Genomic DNA, 26,681 nt, shown 5'->3' on the forward strand with positions numbered 1-26,681 from the left:
ACCAATAACGAGGTTTACATGTTTCTGAGGATGGAGATGCTAGTACTGAGCATTGTGTTACATATGATGATGAAGATGATTAGCCAGATGCTCATTATTTAGGATCAAAATTGATAGAATAGTTGTATTACGTTTCACCCACGGGGCTTCTTCGGATACATATAGGTAAATTCAACAAATAGAACACAGAGATGCAGGCCAAGCTCAGACACAAATCATGCGCATGCAATAAATATCGTGAAAGGATTAACAGATATCTTGAGATTTAGACGAATAATAATTTTAAGATCGACCCCTAAGTGCGTACTGCGCGCTATTATTTGTCTTTGTTAATAAATACGTATACCTATTTAGCAGTCGACAACACAATACGTACTAAGCGAATTACGCTATCATTCCATCTCAGAATTCGTACTACGCGCACACTAATACATACACATCATTCTAAATCACAGCTAACAATGACCTATAATACCCAATCATAATCTGTGTTCGGCGGTACAGCATATCTACAGGCGCTGCCTACTGGAGCCATCTGTTAGACCCGAAAGGAACTACTGCTACTATGTAGGTATCGGTGTCATATAACGCTACCAACAGAACAAGCCAAGGAACAAGCGCTAATGTGCATATGATGATGTGTAGGGAACTGGATGGAGTAAGCGCCATGATGATGTGTTTTTGTTAAGTGCTGGTTTTTTGTTTCTTATCTCAATTGATTCAGTTATTAAAAGGTTCGCTTCGTCCTTGCATCTATGAAGAATAGAAATTTCGAAGTCAGTGTTCATCGGTTGTGCTGTGGGGTGTGCTGTCAGTATATGATCACCTAGGTCAGTACCTTTCCTTTTGTTCCTAGCGTCTCCCAAGTGTTCCATAAATCTAGTCCTCACCATGCGTTTAGTTTTACCAATGTATGTATCTCCACACATTTTACATTTAATCTCATACACAACGTTTTTGGTATGGCATCTACCTTTGAGGCCACCCTCACACGTACTGCAAGTCTTACGACACCCCCTGGGACAATCAGGGGGTTGCAGTGCAGACGAGGTCAGTTGATTTGAGAGTGTAGGTCCGCTTTTCCACGCAACTCGAATATCCAAATCTGAGGACTTCACTGCTGCGTTGACTTTACGTGTGAGGGTTTCGTCAATGTAAGGTAGAGATATGTAGGTAATATTGGGAGAAGACTTTTTCTTTTGAGATTGTTTGTTTTTATATCTGATTGCGTTTTGTATGTTACGAATCAGTTTAATCGGATAGCCGCTGGAAATGAATATGTCCGTTATTTTTTGTAGACCCCGGTCCTGTGCTGCTTTATCAGACCCCAAACGAACAGCTCTAAGCGACTGAGAGTGTATGAGGCTCCTTTTGGTCTGCATAGGGTGGCTGGAGTCAAAATGTAATATGATAGGGGCTGCTGATGGCTTAACATAAAGTTCTGTGGTGTATGCTCCTGAGGGTTCTACAGTGATTAGTGTATCAAGGAAGGGAATTTGTCTTTGTGACGAGAGATCGGTGCGTTCAAAGCTGAATTTTAGACAAGGATGGAAGCTATTAATGAACTGTATGTATTCATCTAAGTTTTGCGAGCCATGGGTCCAAATACCAAAAATATCGTCGATGTATCTAAGGTAAAGTGCAGGTTGTAGTCTATCCGATGCTAGTATGCGTGTTTCTACTGCGTTCATGAAGAGGATAGCCAGGGGAGGGGCTATACGGCTTCCCATAGCTATCCCCTGGGTTTGCTTGTAATATTTTGTACCGAAGCGTACATAGTTGTTTTCCAGACAGTGCTCAAGTAATTTTTTCACATCAGGGATGGTGAGACCATATAAGTTCACCTTTGACGAGTGGGTACGTAGCATAGCTATAGTCGCCTCTATCGCTTCTGCTGTGGGGATGTTACCGTAGAGATTGTTCACGTCTACTGTGAATGCGATGGCACCGGGTGGGAGGCCAGAAGGGAATCGAGTGCTCAGGTGTTGCAAATAGTCATAGGTGTTAGTTAAGTGGGCTGGTACTAGGATCAGAAGCTGGGTGATTATTCTCTCTAGGAACCACGAGAGCTTGTCAACTGGGTCCCCACATGCTGATACTATGGGTCTCATCGGGTTGCCTGGTTTGTGTGTTTTCGGAAGTCCATAAAGTTCTGCCGTGCGTGACTCGTTAGGTTTTAGAGCGTGTATGATTTTGTCGGGTAGTTTACCTGCCAAAGTCTCGGTGATGAGGTCAGAAGTCTCGACGTCTAGTTTTTTGGTTGGATTTTTGTCAATGGGCTGATAATCATTCACTATAGTTTCAGTCTTGTGTACGTACTCTGATTTCTCCAAAAGGACTAATCCCTTGCATTTATCTGAGCGCTTGACGATAAGGTCGTCATCATTCTTTAGGTCTGTGAGTGTAGATCTGTCATGTTTTGTGTGGTTCTGTTTGGTGTTTGATTTGTGGTGAGTATACAGACCCATTACTTTTTGTTTGAGTTTCTTCAGTGCGTGTTCTGTGACAGGGTGGGCTTGAGGTGCTTGTTTCGTGTCCGTGTCACTAAATCGAGGACGAAGCGTAACCTGGGGCTTATGTTGAACTTGACCTGGTGGTCCATGTTGTTTGTTTTTATTTTGTTGCTCGATTTCCTCCTGCCAACGTATAGCAAATGCGCCTCTTTCGAGGCCCACTTCAACGTTGTGTATAGTGTGATTGTTAATGCGTTGTGAGAGGGCAAAACTGGGACCCTTTTCAAGAAGGTTGGTCTCTTTAGAGCTGAGAGGGCGAGTTGTGAGGTTGGTGAACTTTTTAACAGTGGATGCCGGAGCTGGCAGGCCTAGCGCTTGCTCTATCGCCGGGTTTTGTTTGTAGTCGTTATCAACATCACACCTATCGCTAGAGATAGTTCCGTTCGAGGAAGTAGGCATAGGAGGTGCGCTGGTCTGCCTATACTGATTGTCACACCGTGTAGTACTATATCCTATCCTAGTCTGAAGGCCTCTGGATTTCGGGCGCGCTCCACTACCGGAGTGCTCCTGTGTGACGCTACTGGTAACGAGGACAGCTCCCTCAATGGCGTCATGCCAATAACTAGCGCCCTGCATCTCCACTCCTACCCGGTTTTCAACATGTGCGTCAACCCAAATGTCATTATCAACATCTAACTGAGAGGCAATACTCCGTTGATCTCTGCCAGCTGCGGGGGCATCCTCTGACCGATGATCAGAGATGGCATGGTCCACAGCGTCAACGCAATGATACTCAAAGTATGGTACTGTTCCCTCATAACTACTCCCTTGGGCGTCAAACCACACTTCATCATTCAGTTCGTGTGGACCTGTTGTTACCGACACACATCCCTCTTCCTTGACGCTACTGGTCACAGTTTGTAGGTTACCATCGTCTGATTCCCCCTGTGCACTCACCCGCTTCCCAATAGCCATGGCGATGGTAGCCTTACTGCTAATGGTGGTAATATCCTCCGTGACACCAGTGATGGTAGTGGTGTCATCAGTGACGGCGGTGGCGACGTCGGTAGCGATGCTGGCACCAAACAGACCAGTGATGGTGGCACTGAGGTCACCCAGGTAACCAGCGATGGTGGTGCTGAAGTTACCGAGGCATCCAGCGATGGTGTCACAGAAGTCCCCGACGGCAGCAGCAACGGCAGCGACACCGGTGGTAGTGGAGGCGTCACTGAGGTCATCGGCGACGGCGGCACCGAGGTCACCGGCGGCAGTGGCAGCAGCACTGAGTTCATCAGCGGCAGCGGCAGCAACACTGAGGTCACCGGCGACAGCGGCGGCGACACTGAGGTCACCGGTGGTGGCGGCGGAAGCACAGTGGTAACCAGAGCCAACGGCAGCGACACTGAGGTCAGCGGCACTGAGGTCACCGACGACAGTAGCAGCGACACTGAGGTCACCGGCGGCAGTGGCGGCGGCACTGAGGTCACCGGCGGCAGCACAGTGGTAACCAGAGCCAACAGCAGCGACACTGAGGTCACCGGCGGCGGCGGCACCGAGGGCACCGGCGGCAGTGGCGGCGGCACTGAGTTCATCAGCGGCAGCGGCAGCGACACTGAGGTCACCGGCGGCAGCGGCAGCAACACTGAGGTCACCGGCGGCGGCGGCACCGAGGTCACCGGCGGCAGTGGCGGCGATACTGAGTTCATCAGCGGTAGCGGCAGCGACACTGAGGTCGCCGGCGGCAGCGGCAGCAACACTGAGGTCAAAGGCGGCGGCGGCACCGAGGTCACCGGCGGCAGTGGCGGCGGTACTGAGTTCATCAGCGGCAGCGGCAGCGACACTGAGGTCACCGGCGACAGCAGCAGCGACACTGAGGTCACCGGCGGCGGCGGCACCGAGGTCACCGGCGGCAGTGGCGGCGGCACTGAGTTCATCAGCGGCAGCGGCAGCGACACTGAGGCCACCGGCGGCAGCGGCAGCGACACTGAGGTTACCGGTGGTGGCGGCGGAAGCACAGTGGTAACCAGAGCCAGCGACAGCGACACTAAGGTCAGCGGCACTGAGGTCACCGGCGACAGCAGCAGCGACACTGAGGTCACCGGCGGAAGCGGCAGCGACGTCCAGGTGGCCAGGACCAGCGGCGGAAGCAAGTATGTTATTGTCATCAGGCATAGAGTTCTGGTGTCCAACGAGGTTGGCGAATTTCTTCATGAGTCTTGTGTGGGTTGATGCCCTTACTTCATGGTAGACATCTACACTCCGTTGCATGCACCATAGGTGTAAGTCAAGGCCGTTAGACTCATTGCTAAGCCTCTTGTGTTCTCTGAGAAGAAAGGCTCTGTATCTGTGCGAGGATTTGATCACCTCGTTCAAAGTACGACGCAAATAATCATTATGGACAGTGCGCATACCTTTAGTGTTTCCCAAGACTTGCACGGACGTCTTGAGACAGTTTGCAATGAAATTTGGAGTGATCTTCGTCTTGCGACATGCGGTTAAGAATTGAATCTTCTCGTCATTCTTGGCCTGTTTTTCCGAGTTCTTTAACATTTGGATTAGCACTCCGCGTCGGCTAGAAACTGGTTCGACATTTTTGAGGATGGAGATGCTAGTACTGAGCATTGTGTTACATATGATGATGAAGATGATTAGCCAGATGCTCATTATTTAGGATCAAAATTGATAGAATAGTTGTATTACGTTTCACCCACGGGGCTTCTTCGGATACATATAGGTAAATTCAACAAATAGAACACAGAGATGCAGGCCAAGCTCAGACACAAATCATGCGCATGCAATAAATATCGTGAAAGGATTAACAGATATCTTGAGATTTAGACGAATAATAATTTTAAGATCGACCCCTAAGTGCGTACTGCGCGCTATTATTTGTCTTTGTTAATAAATACGTATACCTATTTAGCAGTCGACAACACAATACGTACTAAGCGAATTACGCTATCATTCCATCTCAGAATTCGTACTACGCGCACACTAATACATACACATCATTCTAAATCACAGCTAACAATGACCTATAATACCCAATCATAATCTGTGTTCGGCGGTACAGCATATCTACAGGCGCTGCCTACTGGAGCCATCTGTTAGACCCGAAAGGAACTACTGCTACTATGTAGGTATCGGTGTCATATAACGCTACCAACAGAACAAGCCAAGGAACAAGCGCTAATGTGCATATGATGATGTGTAGGGAACTGGATGGAGTAAGCGCCATGATGATGTGTTTTTGTTAAGTGCTGGTTTTTTGTTTCTTATCTCAATTGATTCAGTTATTAAAAGGTTCGCTTCGTCCTTGCATCTATGAAGAATAGAAATTTCGAAGTCAGTGTTCATCGGTTGTGCTGTGGGGTGTGCTGTCAGTATATGATCACCTAGGTCAGTACCTTTCCTTTTGTTCCTAGCGTCTCCCAAGTGTTCCATAAATCTAGTCCTCACCATGCGTTTAGTTTTACCAATGTATGTATCTCCACACATTTTACATTTAATCTCATACACAACGTTTTTGGTATGGCATCTACCTTTGAGGCCACCCTCACACGTACTGCAAGTCTTACGACACCCCCTGGGACAATCAGGGGGTTGCAGTGCAGACGAGGTCAGTTGATTTGAGAGTGTAGGTCCGCTTTTCCACGCAACTCGAATATCCAAATCTGAGGACTTCACTGCTGCGTTGACTTTACGTGTGAGGGTTTCGTCAATGTAAGGTAGAGATATGTAGGTAATATTGGGAGAAGACTTTTTCTTTTGAGATTGTTTGTTTTTATATCTGATTGCGTTTTGTATGTTACGAATCAGTTTAATCGGATAGCCGCTGGAAATGAATATGTCCGTTATTTTTTGTAGACCCCGGTCCTGTGCTGCTTTATCAGACCCCAAACGAACAGCTCTAAGCGACTGAGAGTGTATGAGGCTCCTTTTGGTCTGCATAGGGTGGCTGGAGTCAAAATGTAATATGATAGGGGCTGCTGATGGCTTAACATAAAGTTCTGTGGTGTATGCTCCTGAGGGTTCTACAGTGATTAGTGTATCAAGGAAGGGAATTTGTCTTTGTGACGAGAGATCGGTGCGTTCAAAGCTGAATTTTAGACAAGGATGGAAGCTATTAATGAACTGTATGTATTCATCTAAGTTTTGCGAGCCATGGGTCCAAATACCAAAAATATCGTCGATGTATCTAAGGTAAAGTGCAGGTTGTAGTCTATCCGATGCTAGTATGCGTGTTTCTACTGCGTTCATGAAGAGGATAGCCAGGGGAGGGGCTATACGGCTTCCCATAGCTATCCCCTGGGTTTGCTTGTAATATTTTGTACCGAAGCGTACATAGTTGTTTTCCAGACAGTGCTCAAGTAATTTTTTCACATCAGGGATGGTGAGACCATATAAGTTCACCTTTGACGAGTGGGTACGTAGCATAGCTATAGTCGCCTCTATCGCTTCTGCTGTGGGGATGTTACCGTAGAGATTGTTCACGTCTACTGTGAATGCGATGGCACCGGGTGGGAGGCCAGAAGGGAATCGAGTGCTCAGGTGTTGCAAATAGTCATAGGTGTTAGTTAAGTGGGCTGGTACTAGGATCAGAAGCTGGGTGATTATTCTCTCTAGGAACCACGAGAGCTTGTCAACTGGGTCCCCACATGCTGATACTATGGGTCTCATCGGGTTGCCTGGTTTGTGTGTTTTCGGAAGTCCATAAAGTTCTGCCGTGCGTGACTCGTTAGGTTTTAGAGCGTGTATGATTTTGTCGGGTAGTTTACCTGCCAAAGTCTCGGTGATGAGGTCAGAAGTCTCGACGTCTAGTTTTTTGGTTGGATTTTTGTCAATGGGCTGATAATCATTCACTATAGTTTCAGTCTTGTGTACGTACTCTGATTTCTCCAAAAGGACTAATCCCTTGCATTTATCTGAGCGCTTGACGATAAGGTCGTCATCATTCTTTAGGTCTGTGAGTGTAGATCTGTCATGTTTTGTGTGGTTCTGTTTGGTGTTTGATTTGTGGTGAGTATACAGACCCATTACTTTTTGTTTGAGTTTCTTCAGTGCGTGTTCTGTGACAGGGTGGGACAGGATGGTAACCTCAGTGCCGCTGACCTCAGTGTCGCTGCCGTTGGCTCTGGTTACCACTGTGCTTCCGCCGCCACCACCGGTGACCTCAGTGTCGCCGCCGCTGTCGCCGGTGACCTCAGTGTTGCTGCCGCTGCCGCTGATGAACTCAGTGCTGCTGCCACTGCCGCCGGTGACCTCGGTGCCGCCGTCGCCGATGACCTCAGTGACGCCTCCACTACCACCGGTGTCGCTGCCGTTGCTGCTGCCGTCGGGGACTTCTGTGACACCATCGCTGGATGCCTCGGTAACTTCAGCACCACCATCGCTGGTTACCTGGGTGACCTCAGTGCCACCATCACTGGTCTGTTTGGTGCCAGCATCGCTACCGACGTCGCCACCGCCGTCACTGATGACACCACTACCATCACTGGTGTCACGGAGGATATTACCACCATTAGCAGTAAGGCTACCATCGCCATGGCTATTGGGAAGCGGGTGAGTGCACAGGGGGAATCAGACGATGGTAACCTACAAACTGTGACCAGTAGCGTCAAGGAAGAGGGATGTGTGTCGGTAACAACAGGTCCACACGAACTGAATGATGAAGTGTGGTTTGACGCCCAAGGGAGTAGTTATGAGGGAACAGTACCATACTTTGAGTATCATTGCGTTGACGCTGTGGACCATGCCATCTCTGATCATCGGTCAGAGGATGCCCCCGCAGCTGGCAGAGATCAACGGAGTATTGCCTCTCAGTTAGATGTTGATAATGACATTTGGGTTGACGCACATGTTGAAAACCGGGTAGGAGTGGAGATGCAGGGCGCTAGTTATTGGCATGACGCCATTGAGGGAGCTGTCCTCGTTACCAGTAGCGTCACACAGGAGCACTCCGGTAGTGGAGCGCGCCCGAAATCCAGAGGCCTTCAGACTAGGATAGGATATAGTACTACACGGTGTGACAATCAGTATAGGCAGACCAGCGCACCTCCTATGCCTACTTCCTCGAACGGAACTATCTCTAGCGATAGGTGTGATGTTGATAACGACTACAAACAAAACCCGGCGATAGAGCAAGCGCTAGGCCTGCCAGCTCCGGCATCCACTGTTAAAAAGTTCACCAACCTCACAACTCGCCCTCTCAGCTCTAAAGAGACCAACCTTCTTGAAAAGGGTCCCAGTTTTGCCCTCTCACAACGCATTAACAATCACACTATACACAACGTTGAAGTGGGCCTCGAAAGAGGCGCATTTGCTATACGTTGGCAGGAGGAAATCGAGCAACAAAATAAAAACAAACAACATGGACCACCAGGTCAAGTTCAACATAAGCCCCAGGTTACGCTTCGTCCTCGATTTAGTGACACGGACACGAAACAAGCACCTCAAGCCCACCCTGTCACAGAACACGCACTGAAGAAACTCAAACAAAAAGTAATGGGTCTGTATACTCACCACAAATCAAACACCAAACAGAACCACACAAAACATGACAGATCTACACTCACAGACCTAAAGAATGATGACGACCTTATCGTCAAGCGCTCAGATAAATGCAAGGGATTAGTCCTTTTGGAGAAATCAGAGTACGTACACAAGACTGAAACTATAGTGAATGATTATCAGCCCATTGACAAAAATCCAACCAAAAAACTAGACGTCGAGACTTCTGACCTCATCACCGAGACTTTGGCAGGTAAACTACCCGACAAAATCATACACGCTCTAAAACCTAACGAGTCACGCACGGCAGAACTTTATGGACTTCCGAAAACACACAAACCAGGCAACCCGATGAGACCCATAGTATCAGCATGTGGGGACCCAGTTGACAAGCTCTCGTGGTTCCTAGAGAGAATAATCACCCAGCTTCTGATCCTAGTACCAGCCCACTTAACTAACACCTATGACTATTTGCAACACCTGAGCACTCGATTCCCTTCTGGCCTCCCACCCGGTGCCATCGCATTCACAGTAGACGTGAACAATCTCTACGGTAACATCCCCACAGCAGAAGCGATAGAGGCGACTATAGCTATGCTACGTACCCACTCGTCAAAGGTGAACTTATATGGTCTCACCATCCCTGATGTGAAAAAATTACTTGAGCACTGTCTGGAAAACAACTATGTACGCTTCGGTACAAAATATTACAAGCAAACCCAGGGGATAGCTATGGGAAGCCGTATAGCCCCTCCCCTGGCTATCCTCTTCATGAACGCAGTAGAAACACGCATACTAGCATCGGATAGACTACAACCTGCACTTTACCTTAGATACATCGACGATATTTTTGGTATTTGGACCCATGGCTCGCAAAACTTAGATGAATACATACAGTTCATTAATAGCTTCCATCCTTGTCTAAAATTCAGCTTTGAACGCACCGATCTCTCGTCACAAAGACAAATTCCCTTCCTCAGGAGCATACACCACAGAACTTTATGTTAAGCCATCAGCAGCCCCTATCATATTACATTTTGACTCCAGCCACCCTATGCAGACCAAAAGGAGCCTCATACACTCTCAGTCGCTTAGAGCTGTTCGTTTGGGGTCTGATAAAGCAGCACAGGACCGGGGTCTACAAAAAATAACGGACATATTCATTTCCAGCGGCTATCCGATTAAACTGATTCGTAACATACAAAACGCAATCAGATATAAAAACAAACAATCTCAAAAGAAAAAGTCTTCTCCCAATATTACCTACATATCTCTACCTTACATTGACGAAACCCTCACACGTAAAGTCAACGCAGCAGTGAAGTCCTCAGATTTGGATATTCGAGTTGCGTGGAAAAGCGGACCTACACTCTCAAATCAACTGACCTCGTCTGCACTGCAACCCCCTGATTGTCCCAGGGGGTGTCGTAAGACTTGCAGTACGTGTGAGGGTGGCCTCAAAGGTAGATGCCATACCAAAAACGTTGTGTATGAGATTAAATGTAAAATGTGTGGAGATACATACATTGGTAAAACTAAACGCATGGTGAGGACTAGATTTATGGAACACTTGGGAGACGCTAGGAACAAAAGGAAAGGTACTGACCTAGGTGATCATATACTGACAGCACACCCCACAGCACAACCGATGAACACTGACTTCGAAATTTCTATTCTTCATAGATGCAAGGACGAAGCGAACCTTTTAATAACTGAATCAATTGAGATAAGAAACAAAAAACCAGCACTTAACAAAAACACATCATCATGGCGCTTACTCCATCCAGTTCCCTACACATCATCATATGCACATTAGCGCTTGTTCCTTGGCTTGTTCTGTTGGTAGCGTTATATGACACCGATACCTACATAGTAGCAGTAGTTCCTTTCGGGTCTAACAGATGGCTCCAGTAGGCAGCGCCTGTAGATATGCTGTACCGCCGAACACAGATTATGATTGGGTATTATAGGTCATTGTTAGCTGTGATTTAGAATGATGTGTATGTATTAGTGTGCGCGTAGTACGAATTCTGAGATGGAATGATAGCGTAATTCGCTTAGTACGTATTGTGTTGTCGACTGCTAAATAGGTATACGTATTTATTAACAAAGACAAATAATAGCGCGCAGTACGCACTTAGGGGTCGATCTTAAAATTATTATTCGTCTAAATCTCAAGATATCTGTTAATCCTTTCACGATATTTATTGCATGCGCATGATTTGTGTCTGAGCTTGGCCTGCATCTCTGTGTTCTATTTGTTGAATTTACCTATATGTATCCGAAGAAGCCCCGTGGGTGAAACGTAATACAACTATTCTATCAATTTTGATCCTAAATAATGAGCATCTGGCTAATCATCTTCATCATCATATATTTACATGTTTCATCATGGTTACATGCATAGGAAGTCTACAACATATGTCACGGCTCTGTATGTATGGCACAAGGGCCTATTCTGTAAATATTCCCCTGTACGGTACTGCGCTGTACCTCTCCTTGTATTTATTAGGGCCTTACCATTACGCCGTACTGCGTGCTCGTCTCATCGTCGACTGCGCCGTCTCCCGGACGGCCGGCGAACCTCAGTTTCGGACTGGAGCTGTCTCGTCGCTGCGGTACGAGGCGATCAGGCGATCATGAAGTGACCAAATTGCCAGAAATACCCGAAAATAAGAAGTACTCGATTGCCATAGTGCCGACTGACGGTTGGCGGGGGCTGGGCGGAAGCAGACCGTGGACGGGCGCGGGGCGCGGCAGTGGGGGGGGGGGGGGTCACCACACCAGGCCTTCCGAGCTCGGAGGGCTGTTGGAGGGAGCCGCGTTGGCGGCGGCAGCTCGGCGTCCCCCCGCCGCGCCGCCAGCTGACCGAACAGCCACCTGAGGCCCTTGAGCTGTCACGAGAGTCATGTTGTCAGTTACGACCTTCGACAGTTCCTTCATTGGCAGTCAGCTATCAGTACCTGCCGACAGCGATACATATGCGCTAGCCGCTAAGATTGATACACATCTGACATCTTCATTCAGTGGCGGATCCAGGGGGGGGGGGCAAAATGGGCATTCCCCCCCCCAAACGGCATAATTTTAACATTACGCCTATGGACGATGCATGGAAAGAATCGATAAATTGTTATGGTTTGCCCCCCCCAAAAAAAAAACTCTGAGCTGGATCCGCCTACCCCTCATACCTAATGTTTTCCAGAGTATCGTGTCTTGTTAATTGTTTGTAGAAGTTGAAACCGCCGGCACATCACCAGGGGACATTTTGGAAAATGTCTCCCCGTGGCGGCACGAAATCGACGAAAATTTACAGCAGGTACATCGTGAATAAGAAAGTAGACTAAATAGCTTTTATTGGGATAAATTTGGAATGCGGTTTAAATTGCACAGCAGTGGGTGAGGAATCGAAATCCGAAGAGTCTTTGGAATCTGGAGGAAGTTTTTTTTAGGGTGTTTGCCTCCACAGCGTCCAAGAGCGATGCCTGGGGCGCTATAGCTGAGGGGAAGCAGTTGCACGCTGTGTACACCGATTATAGCCTGCGTTTACTAGCGTCAGTCATAAACCATGCTGCTGCTGCTACACAAAATAAAAACAGTCGTTTAACACGCGCAGTGGAAGGGTTGCGAGTACTACGCCCAGTGGAAGGGGGGGGCGGATGTCGCCCCCCCCCTAAGATCTCAGCTCCCACTGGAGCTAGAAAGACGAAATTTGGAGGGTAGGTGGAGGCCCAGGGGAACTCTGTTTTGTGTGAATTTCATGACCCTAGGTCAATATCTTCAAGGTCAAATGAGGTCAAAAGTGGTCAAATCTGCCATATTAGCGACTTTTTTGCGTTTACACGCCGATAACTCAAAAAGTTACCAGCCGATTTTCTTTTTTCTTTCACTATACGAAAGAAAATACATTTGTGAGTATGTATGGTGAATTTTTAGTTAATCCAACAATAAATATGGCAGTTAGAAGCATGCTAAGCGTAAGATGTTGCCGGCTGAAGCGGGATCGCCAGACGCGGGAAACGCGGCAATCACAATTTTGTGTTTACACACTCATAACTCAAGTTGTTACCGGCTGATTTTCAAAATTCTTTGACCATAAGATTGCCTGTACATTTCTTAGTCTTCTCACAAAATTTGACGCGAATCGAATATAATCAGCGGTATGGAGCGCGATGTAAAGACGGAACCGTCCCGCCCCGGCACAGTCTACAATTCAGGCGGCGCGTAACGGCTAGCGCCGGCCGCCGCGCCGCCGCGCCGCCGCGGCTGCAGGATGTTTGACTTTACACCGCTATTACTAGAAAAGTTGTGACCCGATTTTTTTATTTCTTGCACGAGAAGATCCGCAGTTCAATTCTGGACAGGTAGCCCAAATTTCACATTAGTATCGTGCTTGCGGCGCGAGTTATTGGCGAAAAACAGGAGGGGTGGGCGAAATCCGCCCTCCCCCCTTCCACTGCGCGTGTTAACACGCGCAGTGGAAGGGGGGGGGGGCGGATTTCGCCCATCCCTCCTGTTTTTCGCCAATAACTCGCGCCGCGAGCATAATATCAATGTGAAATTTCGGCTACCTGTCCAGAATTGAATTGCAGATCTTCTCGTGCAAGAAGTAAGGAAATCGGTTCACAACTTTTCTAGTAGGTAATAGCCAGGGGCGCGGGAACTACGTTCAGACTGGGGGGCACACCATGATAGAGTTCAACCTAGGGTACCCCCAAATTTAGTTTTATCGCCGGTTTTAGGTCATTTATTTTTCATCCCTTGGCTTTTTCAACAAAAAAGAAAACATTTGCAAAAAAAGTGCGGCATTCCGTCTTAAAGTTGTGGGGGCACCGCCCCCACGGCCCTAAAGTTAGGGGGGCAAGCTGCCCCCACTGCCCCCCCCCCCCCCCCCGGTTCCCGCGCCCGTGGTAATAGCGGTGTAAAGTCCCTAAAGTCCAACATCCTGCCGCCGCGGCGGCGCGGCGGCGCGGCGGCCGGCGCAAGCCGTTACGCGCCGCCTGAATTGTAGACTGTGCCGGGGCGGGACGGTTCCGTCTTTACATCGCGCTCCTTACCGCTGATTATATTAGATTCGCGTCAAATTCGGTAAGAAGACTGAGAAATATACAGGCAATCATATGGTCAAAGAATTTTGAAAATCGGCCGGTAACAACTTGAGTTATGAGTGTGTAAACACAAAATTGTGATTGCCGCGTTTCCCGCGTCGGCCGATGCCGCTTCAGCAGGCGACATCTTACCCTTAGCAGGCTTCTAACTGCCATATTTATTGTTGGATTATCTAGAAATTCACCATACATACTCAAAAATGTTTGTTCTTTCGTATAGTGAAAGATTAAAAAAAAAAATCGGCCGGTAACTTTTTGAGTTATCGGCGTGTAAACGCAAAAAAGTCGCTAATATGGCAGATTTGACCACATTTGACCTCATTTGACCTTGAAGCTATTGACCTAGGGTCATGAAACTCACACACAACAGAGTTCCCTATGGCCCCCACCTACCCTCTAAATTTCGTCTTTCTAGCTCCAGTGGGAGCTGAGATCTTAGGGGGGGGGGCGACATCCGCCCCCCCCCCCCCTTCCACTGGGGGTAGTGCTCGCAACCCTTCCACTGCGCGTGCTAAACACCGTGCGATTTATTTATTAGTTCAGCTATATTCCCTGACAAGTCCTCGATCCTTGTGGGGTTGCAAATACCGAACTGCGAGTCGGGGAAAAAGAAGCCAGGTAGAAATAATTTTGATACAATTGATCGTCTGCGAAATCATTGTATGCCAACGAGTTTTCTCAGTAATTCAGCTACCAATTCTCGTGCTGTGTTCAACGAGACGTTTACAGTTAGGGTCGAACTTAGAAAAAAACGAACTATAGTGCCGGAATTGTAAAAAAGTGTTAGAAAATTGTTTCGGCAAAACCCGTCTATTTTGGTATTATGGTAGGGTAGTGTGGGGTAATTTGAACACATTTTTACGTCTTCTCCGTTGTACCAAATTCCAGTTCAACCCTGGATGAAGAAAAACTGTTTCAGTAGCGCAAGTGTCACTTGCTTTCACCATGCAAGCCTCATTTTTGGACGAGCCGAGCATACCTTGAATAGCATAGCCTCACTTCTCCACCAAGTCACGGTGTGTTCAAATTGCCCCACCGTGGGGTAATTTGAACATACTGCCTTTACCTGTCATAAAAACGATTGTCTCGCCAGCACCGATGTTGTTTGACCCATAAACAAATAGGCAGAACAATTCTAAACATACCTTCACTTGAAAAATCAACACAACAACAAAAATAACAGTTGCAGAGTATCAATATCTGCACGCTGCACACCGGTCAGTTGACAGAATTCGCCCCTCTTCAATTAACAGAACGTCTATCATTTTTGTTCGATAAAAACTCTCCCAACCTTACTACATCTGTTAAAGTGGTGCCAATCGAAACCTGGACATTTGGAGTTCTGATTTTCGCCAATGTCCAATTCGGAATTGGTTGGACAAAGGTAGCAGACTGGACAACATTGAACGATGGCTTGCTACACTTCAGCGCTTTTTATAAAGTAATCGTGCATAGCATTGATTGGCGAATGGAAAGCTTGTTAAGCTCTCAATATAATGAACACTTTTCGGCTGGTAAAATTACATGATAAGCAATATAAATGACGGTTTTGAGTGTTGATAGCTGCATAATATTCGGGCATATTTGGACAAATAGTTGACTTTAACATTTTTGGACGGAAAATCAACGAAAATGCTGGACATTAGACGGATATTAGACGTAAATTTTCTAAAACTGGCATCACTTATCTGCTACTGCTTTGGTTCGAAAATATTGGCAAAAAAAAACTGGGAGCGTTGTTTTTTTCGGAGGTATCCCTGTCTTCATTGAAATTCTCACACTATGTTCAAATTACCCCACGCTAAAAGTTATTTTGCCATTTTTAAAAAACAGGGTTCAAAAGCAAATTTCTTGGATTGAAGGCACTGATTAGGTCATTATACAACAAAAGCCGTTGCGTATTAGGCGCTAGCAATGCAAGATTTTGCGCTGCAATGAAGTTGCAATGACGTGTTGTTAGGCGTTTTTCCTTGCGAAATTGATTTTTTACACTGTGCGTCAACATCTTCATTCCCTGAAACTTTAAACCCCGTTCATATGATAGCCCTTTTAGTTACGATACTTTCTCTCATTGGTCTTATTGTCATGCCACTTATGGATTTTCCGTAATTTTGTGTTATTCACACTATGTTCAAATTGCCCCACATGTTCAAATTACCCCACCCTACCCTATTTGCCCTGTAGGCCCAGCATGTTAGCGGAAGAGCTTTGAAAAGAGCTATCAAATGCAAATTGATGCGATCCTCTAGCTCTTTTCGTTCACGAATCACGCATCGACTTGCAAAAATTATAAAAATCAGGAAATTTTCGTTTTAATTTTATTTTTGATGACTTTCAGTGACCTTATTCATTATCATCCTATCCTATCTAACCGTTGAGAGTCAGCTGCTACCAGCTACCAGCGCCAGCCGTCAGAGCTGCAGGGTGCCGACGGTATTAACTATTAACCCTCGCCCGGCGAGGGGAGTTGATGCAACCCCCCTAAGATTTCTCGCAAATAACGTAAAAACAGCGGGGCGTAGCGCCGCCAAATTTGGCATACCCTCTGGGGCAACATTTTCGCACCTTTCCTGAAAATTTGATGTCCCAGTCTTTTCAGGTCAGGTCACCAGGTCACAAACACCGGTACAAGGTCAGGGGAAAAGTATATCATTCGATGCGCACGGACGTCCTGAGTTCACTGCATTTATTTTTGCTCTATCTTTACTAGGTAAAAAGTTATAAGCAAAAAACTTTTGACATGTTTTAGCAAAATTTTTGCACTCATACCCCCGAAAATTCCCCTAAATATTGACTTAGAGTCACCAAACTTCCACAGGGGCGAGATCTCCTATGGACCCACCTACCCTGTAAATTTGGCGTTTCTAAGTGCCATAGGAGCCAATCGCGAGGGGGGGTCGTACCCCCTCGCCGTCCGTGTTATGGAAAAGGCCCTCGCTTGGCGAGGGTGAACATCAGTGACCTGACTAATCGCCAAAGCACCCGTGCTTAACTTCCTATCGTCATCCCAGCTGCAGCTGGGACGAGAAACCCTGTTGGCTGTTCATGAACAGGGTTTCTCGGCCAGATACTTACCGGACCTCACCGGATCGCCAGTTATCGCACGAACAAACCCGAGTCACCGGAAGGCACTACGAGAGGCAGTCACTACCAGTACAACTGGTACCTACTACTGGTACTACTGGTACTACTGCAGACACTTTCTCGAGCTGTCCCTGGTCCAAATGGCGACAATAGAACGGTGGCAGCGCTATGCGCTCACGAGGCACGTTTCTACCGTAGGAGGGGTACACCACCTGTCCTGGCTGACGAAATGTCGTTTTGATGGCCAACGGGACAGTCCCCTGCACGGCAGGTGGACGGACGGACAGATATACGGACGGAGTTCAATGCTACTGCTCCCACCCTGACCGCAGTCACGGTCACGGAGGAAGGGGGACGGGGGAGGGGTGACCACTCCACTTCCGCCTCCAATCCTCTCATCCTCTTCCCCGGAGTGTGTTGCAAGACCTACTGCCTGGATGCAACATCCTGCGTGATTATGGGTCTGGTATAAAGAAATCCAAGACGCAGCTTCCAGTGCAATTATGGTTCTGGATGGTTCTGGTATACAGACATCCAAAATTCAACTTCTAGGGTAGTTATGAGTATGAATAACTGCCTATCTCGAATAGTCGGGCATTTTACTAATCATCGAGCTAAGTATGTTCGGGTTTCCATTTTCCAAGGTCCTCTCCCTTACAAATGTAGGCACAGCGATATCGCTGTGCTGTCCCGAGACTCGAGTGGTTTCAGAATGGTAGCAGCATGTTGCGAAACAGGAAGCTGCATCTCTATGTATACGCTCGGGTCTGTGGTCGTTCTGACTCGCGATAGCAGTTCGCACTGTAGGCCCCGTCGCGCCTCGGTGGGACTTTTGAGAAGGCTGGCTTTGTCCCGAGTTCCACCGCTGGAGCCGTGCTAACAGCCACATATAGACGCAGCACGCAGCCGTTCAATGGAAGGTCCAGGATGCAAACACCAGGGGAGGCTCTAAACGGTACGATACTTAGTTCCGTTCTTTTGCTGTCAGAGACGCGATAAAGCTGGGTGCTTTGTTGTTGACTTTTAGCTTAATGGAGCGCCAACGCTCCTTCCCGTATTCCTGGAACAGATAATTCCTTACAAATATTCACCGTTTTGTTGGATGTGGGTGAGAAGCCGTGCCTTTCGCAATGTTTTCCGCACGCTGCTATCTAACTGTTGTGAAACGCTGACGTATGGGGTTCACCAGAGTCACGGCAGTGTAGCGTCGCCGCCGGCGGGCCCCGGGGGGCGGCGCCGGCCCCTCTCGGCCGGTGGTCTTCGCACGGCGCCGTGTTTCAGCCCACTCTCACCCGCCGCGCCGACCGCACGGCTCCCAGCCGGACTTTCTGACTGAACTTTCTGACCGTTTGTCTGTCTGTATACCTACTCTGTCTGTCTGTATTACATACGGTCTGTCAGTCCGTCCACTTCTTTTCCTGTATCTCTTCTCTGTCTCTGTCTCTGTCTCTGTCTCTGTCTCTGTCTCTGTCTCTGTCTCTGTCTCTGTCTCTGTCTCTGTCTCTGTCTCTCTCTCTCTCTCTCTCTCTCTCTCTCTCTCTCTCTCTCTCTCTCTCTCTCTCTCTCTCTCTCTCTCTCTCTCTCTCTCTCTCTCTCTCTCTCTCTCTCTCTCTCTCTCCCTTCACAGATCTCGCACCTTTCCTTTAAATTGTTGGAGAAGTACTTCCTAGTTCATTTGTGTAAGAAATTTTTCAGCGCTTTCGTCATCAGCGAGCGTTTGTGACTACTGCCAGTGGGAAAACTGGACCGGAAAACCAAATGTCTCGAGCTGACTCACCATTGGCGGACAGTGACTGAGGCTCATGTGACAGTCATCCACTGTGTGTGTATAGGTATGTGTGTGTGTGTGTGGGGGGGGGGGGTAGTGTGTGTGTGTCCACTGTCCCATCCTCTAGCTGGCACCAGCCGCACGCGCTCTCGGGTACAGTCCCAGGCCATTGCGCGAGGCCCAGGATCGGTCATATCACGTGCCGCGGCATACAACACCGTCGGGTTTTTCGCTCTGACTCAGCACACACCGATTGAGCGCAGTACACTGGCCGGCGCTGGTCGGCGGCGTATGCAAGTACTGAGCTGATTTCCCCACCTGCCGCTGGTGGGTGGGTGGGGGTGGGGGTGGGGAGGAACATTCGCCGTCAGCGCGGGACACCGTGGCGGTTAGTAGTGCTGTCACCGCGGTCCGAGGCGGTGTGAGATGGTGCTGTTTTCATTGTGAGAGCCAGTGCTGCTGTCATAGGGCGACTGTGAGCCAGTGCTGCTGTCATAGGGCCACTGTGAGCCAGTGCTGCTGTCAATAGGGCCGCTGTGAGCCAGTGCTGCTGCCGCGGGGTCACTGTGAGGTGACCCTGGCGTCGTCTCGCTGAGAGCTGTGAACTGTGAGCTGCTTTTGTCACCGTGGACGTCACGCAGTGTGACGTGTGAGCTCAGTGCATCTTGCTTAGGACGATTGTGTCGAATCCCGGTTGTGTGTTCTACGTAGCAACAAAAACAATAGGCTCCCTCTAGACGTGGCCTGGAAAACCCGTGACCGTCCCTAGACGCCGAGCGAGGCGACATTTGAAGCTCTTGGCAGTCACGAGCTTCCATAACAACACTGCCCCATGACAGCCAATGACAGTGACAGTGACATCCTGTGACGGACCGTCACTCAGTGACAGTGCTGAGTGACGTCCGACCTTGCTCCGGACCGGCTGGGTCGGTCGGTCGGTCCGGGCCGCTCGGGGCCGGTCGGACGGCCGTGCCGGCGGCGGGCCGGCTGTGACGTAGTGGCCGCGCGCTACGGCCCGGCCGGGGGCCGGAAAGCGTCCCGATAGCACGGACCGCGGCGGCGGCGGCGGCGGCAGTGGCGGCAGTGGCAGTGTCGGCGAGTGGCGGCGGCGCGGCGGGCCGCTGTCAGCTGGACGCTCAGTGGAGTGACTGACGCGCAGGACCTGTGAGCGCTGGAGCTGTCAGCATGATACCGTGACAGCTCACTGAGGTGCCCCTCCAGCCGATCAGCAGCAGGAGAAACGGACGGCGATGACTGACAGGTGAGAGCGGCTGTGTTTTCGACGTGTCGCTCTGATTTCACTCGCATTAATATGCATTTCATCGCATTCGGCGCTAAAGACGCCATCGAGGATGGTGCCTAACAAATGCCTAGCGAAGAGGTGCCTAACAAATACTGGTCCATTTATTCGATGGAACATCGTGACCCCTTGAACGGTAAATGGAGATGATTACATTTTGTGAAATCGCCGTACCCATGGTCAAGTGCATCTAGGCTCCCACATGTTACCAACTAAATGCATGTTCTATGGCCGGGTTTTGCGCACTAGTAGCTCTGCCCTCTAACTAAAACAGGATCAGTGATCCTCACAGCTGCACCAGCTGCACCGGAGACACATTCCGTCAGCTAATGTATGCAGTACCTACGACTGGTTTCATCGCCACCTTTATCGCATCCGGTCCCGGCTGCCAGACTCGCCCTGACCTGTCAGTGAGGCCTCGAACAACCAATGGCAGCCCTCGTGTCATTGCACCAGTTCCTTTACCCCCTGCCAGTTTCCTCCAGCATCAACTCTCTCTCTCTCTCTCTTTCTCTCTCTCTCTCTCTCCCTCTCTCTCTCTCTCTCTCTCTCTCTCTCTCTCTCTCTCTCTCTCCTCTCATTCTTTCCCTTGCCCTATATCTCTCATACCCCTATCTCTTTTCTCGTACCCGCCCACCCTGCCCTCACTCTCTCCCTCCCATCCCTCCTCCTCTCCCCCGCCCCCTTCCGGGCGCCCCGGAGGCGCGGCAGACGGCTCCGTTTATGCGGTTGCGCGCCGCACACCTCATTAGGCCCATTGGGCGCATTATTTCGCCTCTGGCTCCGCCACTCTGCAGCCTGTTGGAGACGGCGGCTCCTCACCAGCGTGCACGACTTGCACTGCACTGAGCCAGCTCTGCTCCAGCTCTGCACAAGGCTCAGCCCTAGCTGAAACTCTACTATAGCTCTCACTCTGTTTCAGCTCCCATTCATACTCCAGTCCTGGTCCTAGTTCTGGCTCAGTCCTAGCTCCAGTCCTAGTCCCACCCCAGCCCCAACCCAAGTCCCAGTCCCAGTTATAGCTCCAGTCCAAGCTCCAGCGCACGCCGCGCTGGCTGGTGGAAAGCCGTTCAGTCGGGCGGTGAGCTGACAGTGGTCCGGGGGCGCGCTGGCGTCACTCGGCTGGCGTTTCCGGGGCCGGTCCGACCGAGTCATCGTCGCCGTCTGCGTCAGTGACGTCAGTGACGTCGGTGACGTCGGCTCGGTGGCGACGGCGGCGCTATCGGCGGCGTCACAGGGCGCCGTGAGCTCGATAAGCGGCTCGACTCCGTCCGTCCGTCCGCCCGGCTGAGCTTGGCGGTACGATAACCGACACCGCCGCGCTGCGCGGCTGGCCGGTCCCGGCGCGCCACTGAACCGTCCCACTGCCGTCACCGCATGTCACTGAATGTGGCGCACCGGACAAACTGGCGCACCGGCAGCCGTGTGATGTATGCCGCGAGCCTCACCGCCGCGCCGTCATGCTGATGTGAATGAACCATTTGTATACGGCGTTAGGAGCGCAGTGACTGAGGGAGGATGCCTACACCATCGGATGCAGCGACACGATCTGATCAAGGGCAACGTCTGTTGGAGCATCCAACACGCGACGGGTGCGCGGGGAGTTTCACCGCGCCTGAATTATTCAATACTTTTGCACTCGCCAGCAGCTGAGCCCCAATCAGAGCGTGAAGTGTCCTCAATGTTATCAGCTTCAGCTTTTAAAAGAACGATAAACGCTTGAGCTTTGTGCCCGGTATTCAGGTAGTTAGTTAGACGCTCGAAGGGATGGGGATACCAATTACCAAGCGCATTTTCAAAACAAATGTAAACTTATAAATTCCCCAAACATTAGATGGCAGCAGGAGAGCAGCTGTGTTAACCCGCGCATGACTGGGGTATTTTCCATAACGCGAGTGACTGAGGGGGGGGGGGAGGGGCTCTCCAGAGCTAAGTAGTTTCGGAGATCTCCGAAACTACTTAGGCCGATCGTCAAAATTCAAAAGGCGTCTGATAGCCCTAGAAAAACTGTCGAGCGAAACCTTTTTTCATTGACCTCGAGGTCACTGACGACGTCATAGGTCAGGTCAAAGTAAAAATTATTGGCATTTTTACTTGTTTACAATTTAGGCTCTGGCCGCCGGCTGACAAGTCAGATCAGGCTCATTTTTGGTTTACGCACTCCTTGATATATGCCTTAGATACCCTGAGGGTACCAAACTTTTACTTCTAATTTTTCAGGTCAAAGTCAGGTCATCCATCCTAGGTCACGAAAATTGTATATCATGTAGGGGAAAGTGGGGTAAGACGGGCGGGGTAGGAAAGACGGGCACCGGCCCTCTAGCCCAAACCGTTGGCGCTAGCAACCTCTTGTTGTGGTTGGTAATCGGCCGTGTGGTTCTTTGCTGTGAGGTGAAGGCAGAGGTACGCATCTTAAATAGTTTTTGAAAAATTGTGGAAAAGCTAAAAACGTGCCTTGCACTCTAAGCAGAACTATCGTGTTTCGTAGTGTTTTCTGACCTCGCTGTTTCATATTTTGTTTTGGAAATTTGATGAGAGTTTCGTCTTAGGGTGTCATCCAAATGTGTATGCTGGCGAATGAATCCTTTAATTTGGTGCCCGGAGGCGGTGTGATATCCTTATTGGCAGCCGAATGGGGTAAGACGGGCAACAATGATGAAAGGAATGCAAACCATCTGATATTGTTATTTTAAGCTAACTTACGCTGTTCTACATCATTTGCAACGCATTTCCATCGAAATTATTTAAATAGACAGCTTTGAATTTGTTTAATTTTTTCATTACATCGATCAATACCATTACGCCTATAAGTAGCCGTGCGATGCTACGAACCTTACAATATTGACTGTAAGATCAAAAGCCAGATGTGTAAGATGTATTAGCATAATTATTCGGCAGTAAATATGTAAAGAAGTTCAAACTAACGTTGTGCCCGTCTTGCCCCAACATCAGTGCCCGTCTTACCCTCCCCGGTGGGGTAAGACGGGTTTTTGCAGGGTCTTGCTAAAAACACTCTCAATTGAAAAGTATTGGATTTAGACCTTAGGTGTCAAAGGGGCACTGAAAGAAAAATGCCTGAAGATGGTTGTGCTAAATTGGTGAAGCAATCGAAGAAAAGACTTCAGAGGTACAGACCCGCAAAACTAACATGCCCGTCATACCCCACTTTCCCCTATCGGTCACGTGACGCATGTTTTATGGTCCATTTTACACGTAGATTTCGAAAATAATGTCGTCAGTGTCATTTGAGGTAATGTTCACCTGAATTTCCCGGAGATCAGGTCAATTTCAGGTCAAAAAAGGTCAAATTTTGAAAATGATATTTTTCAACAAAAAAAAATGTGCCTATCCGATGCAGTTTGAGCTCAGAAACACGATGGTGCCATTTATATTGCTGTGCGATGTCAAACACGTACTGAAAAATGGTTTGAAAAATATATAATTTTAAAATTTTGACAATAATGCAAATAACTTGGCTATTTTTGAAGATTATGGGCTAAAACGTGCTAGAGTAGTTAATCAGTGTGTGTTCTATCACATATATTCCGTTTTTTCGAAAAAAATGAAATCCTTTTTGAGAAAAAAAAAATCAGAAAATATATTTTTGTAATTGTAAAAACATATTTTTCAAAATTTTCAAAATTTCGAAAATACAAGACAGCAGTTTGATAGCTACGTGTATTTGTAGTCCACTGATGCAAATAAATTGGATCTAGCTTTAAAACTAAGCTCTTGAGAGCCTTGGCCGTAATTCAATATTTTGCATCAAAATCGGCCGACATGACGTCACTCTGACGTCATTTCCGGCCAAACTATAGTAGGTAGAAAGTTGAAATTGTAAAATAAGGTGTCAAATTGATGCCGCTGAGAGTACTGCGAGTTTCGTGTTGATCCGTGAAATGGTTTGGAAGATATTGCCGAAAAATGGGAGGGGGCGCTGTAGAGCCCGCCTCCAGTCATGCGCGGGTGAAGATGAATAAAAATACCTAATGTTTAAGGTCGCCAATGCACTGCTTCAAACACGCGTGGTTCGAAGAGTGTGCATAGATAGGTATTGGAGGTGCGTCACCTATGTATCTAGGCTGCTGACTACTTATCAAACGTATGTAGGTACGTGCATATTGTTCACTGCCGTACGGCGTGCGGGCTTCTCACAAATGCAAATTGACAGTGCAGTGGCACTTAAGTTCAATAGTTGGAACTATATATGGCCTTGGTTGGATCAAACAAATTCAAACGGCATTCGAAAGATCTCAACAAGATGCACCAAACAAAGTCTCGATAACCTCGATTTTTACCTTTGACGTCACAGGAAATATGTATCAGGAAAGGATAAATATTAGGTTAGAGCGGGGTAATGACGGACGGTGGGTAATGTCGGCCACACATCTTTAGCGAGTACGTTGACTACACGGACGTATAAAATTTATTTATACGTCCGTGGTTGACTATCACTCATCAACTGATGTTGTTTACATTTCAGTTAGGCGACACAAAAGCACGAGGAAAGATATTCGCTTTACTATACTCACAGATAACAGTAGTACACCTTTTTGCATTTGAATTCAACCATTGGCCATAACTGTTTGATGAGCCATTTCGACAATCGGCATTGAGCACAACTATTCCGGCGTCGTGTGTTTCATTTCAGCCATTCGACAAAACAGATCGAACACTGAAATGAGCGATCTGCAAAACAGTTTGACACTTCACCATGACTTCGGCAATGAGCGAAACTCCTCGGCATTTGGTGCTTTTGTGAAACGGGTTTAGGCTAACTTTTCGTTAGCCTAAACCCGATTTTCAATTTATTTTAATTTACCCTAACTTTTTGGATAGCATAAATTAAAACTAGTGTATTTTGATAGGAACAGCCCAGATCCGAGTTTATGCTAACTTTGGAGCACGTTAGCCTAAACCAGATTTACCCTAACCCGGCCAATTAAACGATTCTGTTAGTTCATATTTTATCCACCAGAGTATGCTTCATACTCAAGGGCCTTCCTCGTCCAGTAAAAGATCTGGCAGCGATGTGCCACGCCGATTTGGAAGCACGACTGAGATACAATTTCGGCGCAGCTGTTTGCACGCCGGAATATCTTTGAGCGTTATTAGCCCTGATCGGCGGCCGGCTAGTACTCTTGCCCGCGCTCACATACGTGCACGTTACCCCGGCAACGGGCTATTGACCAATGAGAAGCGAGAAAAGTGTTACGTCACTGCGATTTTTCATATACCTGTGCCCCCGGACGTGACGTAGTGTGCTCGCGCGCGTGCAGGGTCTCTGCGATCGAAAAAGAGCGCTAGCAGCGCGCCACTCGACGCCGCAATTGTCAAAAGCGGCGTGTTAGTATGCTTTATTATGAATGATGTGTGTAAAAGTGGGTTTTTATGTTGTTTACTAGAGGGACAGCATTACGCGCAGCGTAAAGAGGGACAGCATTACGCGCAGCGTAATAAATCAATTTTCATTAAAATCGGCCCAGTAGCGGCCGAGTTATGGCCAGAATAAATGTTGCTTCTCCTCTTGGCCGGCGGTGCCCTGTTCCAGTATTCATTGCCAAAGGTCAGTGACCTTCCGGCTCTGATTTCCCTCAGTTTTGCAGCGAAGAAACTGAGGATAATGCGCGTGCCGTCTGCTCGGCGCCGGCCGCGGCCCAAAATCCCGCAAAGATGCGCCCGCCACGTGCAAACCGGCGAGCGCACCCCCACCAAAATTTAATACAACAAACAGATGCACGCGTCTGACTTAAGTCCAAAATTTCACCCCCGTAGCCCGCACCGTTCCGGAGCAATAGCCCGCCAAGCGTGACTGACGCGTCACATACATACATACATACATACGGACATTTTGATTTTTATATATGTAACTAGAGGGACAGCATTACGCGCAGCGTAATAAATCAATTTTCATTAAAATCGGCCCAGTAGCGGCCGAGTTATGGCCAGAATAAATTTGGCGTCTCCTCCTGGCCGGCGGTGCTCTGTTCCGGTATTCATTGCCAAAGGTCAGTGACCTTCCGGCTCTGGTTTCGCTCAGTTTTGCAAGCGAAGAAACTGAGGCTAATGCGCGTGCTCTCTGCTCGGCGCCGGCCGCGGCCCAAAATGCGGCAAAGATGCGCCCGCCACGTGCACACCGCTGCACGCACCCCCTCCAAAATTTAATACAACAAACAGATGCACGCGTCCGACTTACGTCGAAAAATTCACCCCCGTAGCCCGCACCGTTCCAGAGCAATAGCCCGCCAAGCGTGACTGACGCGTCACATACATACATACATACATACATACATACGGACGTTTTGATTTTTATATATGTAAATAAAATCGGCCCAGTAGCGGCCGAGTTATTGCTAGAATAAATTTGGTGACTCCTGGCCGGCGGTGCTCTGTTCCGGTATTCATTGCCAAAGGTCAGTGACCTTCCGGCTCTGATTTCACCCAGTTTTGCAGCGAAGAAA

At 48.5% G+C, this 26,681-nt stretch overlaps 1 protein-coding gene across 1 annotated transcript; it reads left to right on the forward strand.

Moving 5' to 3' along the window:
• The first annotated feature begins 33 nt into the window (after nucleotides 1-33).
• On the forward strand, nucleotides 34-9,971 carry LOC122375660. Its single transcript, XM_043355142.1, has 2 exons — nucleotides 34-2,539; nucleotides 8,918-9,971. Exon 2 carries the CDS (start codon nucleotides 8,958-8,960, stop codon nucleotides 9,969-9,971), a length of 1,014 nt encoding a protein of 337 aa, XP_043211077.1. The 5' UTR covers nucleotides 34-2,539; nucleotides 8,918-8,957.
• The last annotated feature ends 16,710 nt before the right edge of the window (nucleotides 9,972-26,681 follow it).

This window comes from Amphibalanus amphitrite, unplaced genomic scaffold (assembly GCF_019059575.1).
Source record: "Amphibalanus amphitrite isolate SeventyFive unplaced genomic scaffold, NRLGWU_Aamphi_draft 001889F_arrow, whole genome shotgun sequence".
In the NCBI taxonomy this organism is placed as follows: domain Eukaryota; kingdom Metazoa; phylum Arthropoda; class Thecostraca; order Balanomorpha; family Balanidae; genus Amphibalanus; species Amphibalanus amphitrite.